The sequence below is a fragment of the Heterodontus francisci genome, unplaced genomic scaffold (assembly GCF_036365525.1).
Source record: "Heterodontus francisci isolate sHetFra1 unplaced genomic scaffold, sHetFra1.hap1 HAP1_SCAFFOLD_400, whole genome shotgun sequence".
NCBI lineage: Eukaryota > Metazoa > Chordata > Chondrichthyes > Heterodontiformes > Heterodontidae > Heterodontus > Heterodontus francisci.
Window position 1 is genome coordinate 1,420,417 of NW_027142281.1, and position 6,000 is coordinate 1,426,416.

Below are 6,000 nucleotides of genomic sequence, written 5' to 3' on the forward strand. Positions count from 1 at the left end.
TAGTCAGAAGCTTTTTCCCAGGGTGGAAGAGTCAGTTACTAGGGGACAGAGGTTTAAGGCACGAGGGGCAATGTTTAGAGGGGATGTGCGAGGCAAGTCTTTTACACAGAGGGTGGTGTGTGCCTGGAACTTGCTGCCAGGGTAGGTGATGGAAGCAGATACGATAGCGAAGTTTAAGAGACATCTTGACAAATATATGAATAGGAAGGGAATAGAGGGATATGGGCCCCGGAAGTGCAGAAGGTGTTAGTTTCGGCAGGCATCAAGATTGGCGCATGCTTGGAGTGCCGAATGGCCTGTTCCTGTGCTGTACCGTTCTTTGTTATTTGTTCTTTGTTCTTTGTATATCCGGTATCCAACTGTTCACTTCTGGCACGCTGCGCAGCTGCCCTTTGGTGCGTGTGACAACCCCAACACCAGTGGTTTTTCAGTCATCAAGCTCTCTGTCATCTCTTCTCTGCTGCTGCACTGCTGTTTGGAAAGTGTCTCTTCATGAGCCCAACCCACCAATGTTTTGTGGGTCAGTTACCTCTTTCCCATTGTGGATAAATATTACATTCAAGTACTGGAAATACAGGGACCCGCCTCTGGGCAGCTCTCAGTTGTATTGTTTATTCATTAGTTGAATAATTGATGTAACTGGATATTTCACCGCGCTTTTGAACTGGTCTCTGAACTTGGACTGAGTCACCCCATAAATAAATGTATTTGTGCAGCAACTTAAAATCCGCAACATCCATGCGACCTGTCGAAATATAGATTCAGAACTGTTGTGATCCTTGGGATCGGATACTGTGATGTTATAATATAAGAAATGTATAACATGCACCAACCATAGAAGTATGAAGCTGCCTGATATGGTGAAGAGTAAAATCACAGACTTCCTTCTGCTTTCCATCTCTGGGTCACTGCGATTCTCTCTCTTGTTTTGACGCCTCAGTCCCTTACGGACTCGATTGGCCACTAAAATGTGTCTGACTGTCAGAGCGTTGAGCAACAGAATTAAAGCGAATGGGAGCAATGGGGTCAAAAGCTTATTAAACCAGTCAAATCCCACCCATCCATTATCAGCATAATAGTTTGCTTTTATAACACAAAACCATGGTACGTTGTCCATTATCCATGCAGGCTGCAGGATAAAGTATTGGGGGATGTTTTTAAAACAGAGCAGAATGCAGGTTGTAGCTAGAACCACAGCCGCAGTTTTCTCGGTGCAATATTTTGTTTTCAGCTTCTGGCAACAAATGGCCACAAATCGATCAAAGGTGAAAGTGATGGTGAACCAGACAGAACAGTCTGTGGCTGCACAGACCAGGACAATGTTAACACTGCACACAGGGGTGATATTCAGGAAGGAGCCTGGGAAATAATAAATACTGATCCTCAACAGTATGACCTCAGTGACCATGACCAGTAGATCTGCCGTTGCCATAGTCACCAGGTAGCGAGTGGTGCAGGTGGAGAGGCCGCATTTTCCTCGTGCCAGGATCACAATCGCCACTAAATTAACTGGAAGAGAGAAAAGGGCATAATGACTGGAAATTAATGATCAACATTTTACAGACTGTAAGGGCAGGATTTTATCACATCAGATAGGTATGTTGCTGGCATGCCAGAGGTTAAAATTTTAAAAATGTTAACTCCAAGCACAACCCACCTCTGACCCGTCCATTTCTGGTTTTAATGGAGCTGTGACAGGGGATGGGCAGACCCCCGTTCCAAGGAGGCAGGTTAGCAATTGGAATATTTTACTGATGCTGGAAATTTCTGATTTTCTGTGTTTGACAGGTTTAACTCTGTCTGGCCCGCTTTCCCTGTTATCATAGGGAACATTTGCATGTGGAACTCCATGGACAAAGAAAGCCGGGTTTAGCCATTCTAACCATCCCCCACCAGAACTGGAGCCCGAACGGCGGGATTAGACCCCAGTCCCGGAATTAGACCCGCCCGTCCAGGATCAGAAGTCCCTCCAGGATTGGACTCCTCTCCCTTGATCAGACATACGTTTTCTCTTGGAGAACATACTCATCAGGACCCATCCTGCCCTGGCCTGAGATCACACTTTAGGAGAGGAGCCCCTCCCCTGCTTTCAGGATTGGCAACCCAGTGATCGGACATTTCAAGACTCTCTCTCGCTCTAGAGTTGGAGACCCGGATGTCAGGCAGGTACTCCCATACCCCGGGGTCAGTATTTGGACAGCACTGGTCCTGAAATATGGTCGACACTCCTTCCTGCCCAATTAGAAGCAAAGCCTGTTAGTGTTACATCAGGCGGGGTACCTGTCAAGGATTAAAAAGTTAGTGTATGCAGTTTAAACTCTGGAAGACCTATCCCCACCTTTGTCACTCACCCGTTGCTATCTTCACCAAAGTATAAACAATATATTGACACTGCTGCAAATCTTATTGAAAATAGGACAACGTTGAAGATGAAAATGTGTTGTAGCGCCACTAAGCTAGTAGACAAGAGGACCAGGCTAATGCCGCGGGGAACGGATGCAAATCCCACCAAGATAGAAGGTAGTAAATATTCGATAAAGTAATCAAAGAGTGGGAAAAGCTTATGGTTCGGATTCATTGCGTCCACAGATAATAAAAAGATAGGGAAAAAGCAAAAGAGGCATTATTATCGGTTTATTAATAATCATCAGGTAAAGAAATCGTCTCAGAGGACTGACCGACAGTTAATGTGGTTGTTGTATTTTACACGTAAGTCAGAAAATCTCCAAATTACTATATATCAGTTAGCGTCAGAGCACAGAAGATACTGGAATCCCTTTTCTGAGATTTAACGGATAAACACCTGGAACCACAGAATATAATGAAGAATATTCAGCATATATTCCAAAATGAAGGTCATACTTGACCAACCTTATTGGATTTTTGAATAATGTCAGAAAGCATAGACACGTGTAATACAGTTGATGTAATGGCCATTAATTTTCCATAGGTCTTCAGTAAGGGACCATGTATCAGACTGATGACTAATCTCAGAGCAAGTGGATTTAGGGGACAAGTAGCAGAATGGACAGCAATCTGACTACAAAAACAGAAAATAGGGAATATGGGTTAAAGGAATTTTGTCAGATTGGCAGAAGTTGGGTAGTGTTTTCCACAAAGGGCAGCGCTGCGAATACTGTCCTTCACCACTTAAATAAACCATCTGGATGTGGGAAGTAGAAGCACAATTTCACACTTTGCAGCCAAGTCCCAATTCAGAGTACAGTTGATACCGAGTAAGAATGCAACCAAATACCTGAAAACATTTTAAATAAGACTTGATAAAGTTGCACAAGGGGCATTTAAATGCCAAATTATTTTGAGAAGTGCTAAGTGTGAGCTGCTGAATTTTGTTCTGAAAAATAAGCATCTCAAATAATGCTTGGACGACAAGATGCTGAATGGGGTCAAAGGGGAAAAGGAGTTCAGGGGACAGATTCTCAAATCATTTAAAGTAGCAACACACTTGAGGTTGTTTTCGTTGGAGAGAAGGAGGAGGAGAGGTGACTTAATAGAGACATATAAGATAATCAGAGGGTTAGATAGGGTGGATAGTGAGCGTCTTTTTCCTCGGATGGTGATGGCAAACACGAGGGGACATAGCTTCAAGTTGAGGGGTGATAGATATAGGACAGATGTGAGAGGTAGTTTCTTTACTCAGAGAGTAGTAAGGGCGTGGAATGCCCTGCCTGCAGCAGTAGTAGATTCGCCAACTTTAAGGGCATTTAAGTGGACATTGGATAGACACATGGATGAAAATGGAATAGTGTAGGTCAGATGGTTTCACAGCTCGGCGCAACATCGAGGGCTGAAGGGCCTGTACTGCGCTGTAATATTCTAATTCTAATCTAAAAACATGTTAATGGACCCGTAAAATACAAAACAATCACAGGAACTCAATTCCAGAGGATTGGAATTGAAAAAAAAAACAAAAGAGCTGAGCTTATACTAAACCAGAACCATGTTTTTACAAAACTTGACATACTGTGTGCTGTTCCAGTCTCCATGTTACAAAAAGGATACTGATGAACTCAAGATGCTGCAATTATTTTAACAGGATGATACAGGAGCTTAGAGAAGCGTACTGTTTATTTCACAATTCATATTTTATAAAGGTATTATTTACCTCACTTCGTCTGATGTCTGTATTATGAAAACCGGATATGTATGTTCATTAGCTATAGGTATCTGCTCACAGGGACACAGCTCAGTGAACAAAGGACAGAGATTGATACAGGTTACATCTGGTGAGATTCTGAACCTGAGACATGAACTGATCCGTCAAATGTTAATCTGTTACAGCAGTGGACGATTCAACAAGCACAGCCCAAAATTTATCCTGTGCCATTAATAGTTAATTGGTTTCAGCACACGTGACCCACAGCTTCGCAGGACAATGTGGAAGAAGGGATTAATCAGCAATAAAATGAATAGTGTTAACAGTAACTGTACTCAGCTTAAGAATAAGTCATTATTTCAGTCTTAGAATACTGTATCAGTGCTGTTCTGCGGTTAAATGTTCGGTAAATAGTTAGCATCTTGTTTCAGTCGGAACAGTTCAAAAGGAAACAGAGAAATATCAATACATGTAGATTTATACATGGATTAGAAGACCTCAGTAAACATCTTCCGCTTGGCAATCAATTCTTATGACCCAAAGGCATCTCAATAGAGAGATCTATCATCTGTAACAAATATTTCAATATAGAAATAGATTGGACAATTGCAGTCATTACAGTAAAACATGCGCACTGGGATCAGGTGTCCCACTCCAGTTCATGACCAACACTCCGCACAATTCCACAATGACAGATACTCCCAATAGTACATGACCACTGGAGTCAGATGTTTCGCTGCAGTTAGTGACCCACACTCAGTACAATTCTACAGTGACAGATAGTCCCAATAATACCTTCTTCTAAATATTTGGCTTCAGTGATATCTAAGATAACATTATACGATTTTCCATTAAATGCAAACTCTTGATAATTCAGAGAGCCTATCAGTTACAATCAGAGCTTTATTATCAGTTAAGGGAATACAATAAAACCGCAGCGATAATGCAGGATATTTAAAATAACAAAATGATATTAGTGGTCGGTTGTCTGTATATCGCTGCCCACTATATTACCAAGTAACATTCTTTATCAGATAAGTAATATAGACCAGCTCACACACAGTTTTACACAACTTCAATGGTTATAAACATTTACCAGGAACACCAATGATGGCAAGGATCAGGTAATATATTTTCCTGATACGGATCAGTGTTTCAAGCATTTTCTGTATGAAGTGATCTGTTCCTTTGTATTGAAGGCAATCTATCTATATTAAACTCTGAGGTGATACATTCCCAGAGCCTATAATTTATACCCTGTGGAATCTCCACAGGGAAATTTAAATTGCATTTTAAAAAAAAATTTGAACAAACAGATTACAACATCGAGTTCAGTCCCTATTGTAATAAAATATATATGTGTCTGACGTTGAACTGGAAAACTGCTAAGAATGGACTATTCTAATCACATCAATTAACTCATGGAAATTAGAAGCCGTATTCTCCTAGCAATGAGGTTGTTCTTTCAAACATCATCTATCATATATCTAGTCGCGTGTTGTTTCAGTGATGCCCTTCACTCGACTGTGGCCATTCAGCGATTTAACTCCAAATGTGTGGATGTTTCCCTCAGGGCTGCTCTACTTCACTGTGGATTCTGGCTGTCCCCTTTAACTTTGTCATTCAGCAATTAAATATCAAGCACAGAATATCTCTCAAGGCTGCTCTTCTTCATTGTGTGATTTGGCTGCTTCTTTAACTGTGGACTTTCAATTAAGTGATTAAAATCGTTATTTGTGACTATGCATTGCAGAACTGAGCTAATGCAGCAAGTCATCCTTCATTACCAATACTACCCCCCATCCTTTTCCTATTTCCTATCCTTCCTAAATGGTGAATACCCTTGAAATTTCAGTTCCCAGCTTTGGTCAGCTGCAGCCACG

At 41.5% G+C, this 6,000-nt stretch overlaps 1 protein-coding gene across 1 annotated transcript; it reads right to left on the reverse strand.

Moving 5' to 3' along the window:
- Window positions 1-598: 598 nt before the first annotated feature.
- On the reverse strand, window positions 599-5,280 carry LOC137366913 (probable G-protein coupled receptor 139). Its single transcript, XM_068028465.1, has 2 exons — window positions 5,214-5,280; window positions 599-1,509 (listed from the first exon to the last, which is right to left on the reverse strand). Exons 1-2 carry the CDS (start codon window positions 5,278-5,280, stop codon window positions 599-601), a joined length of 978 nt encoding a protein of 325 aa, XP_067884566.1.
- Window positions 5,281-6,000: the final 720 nt, after the last annotated feature.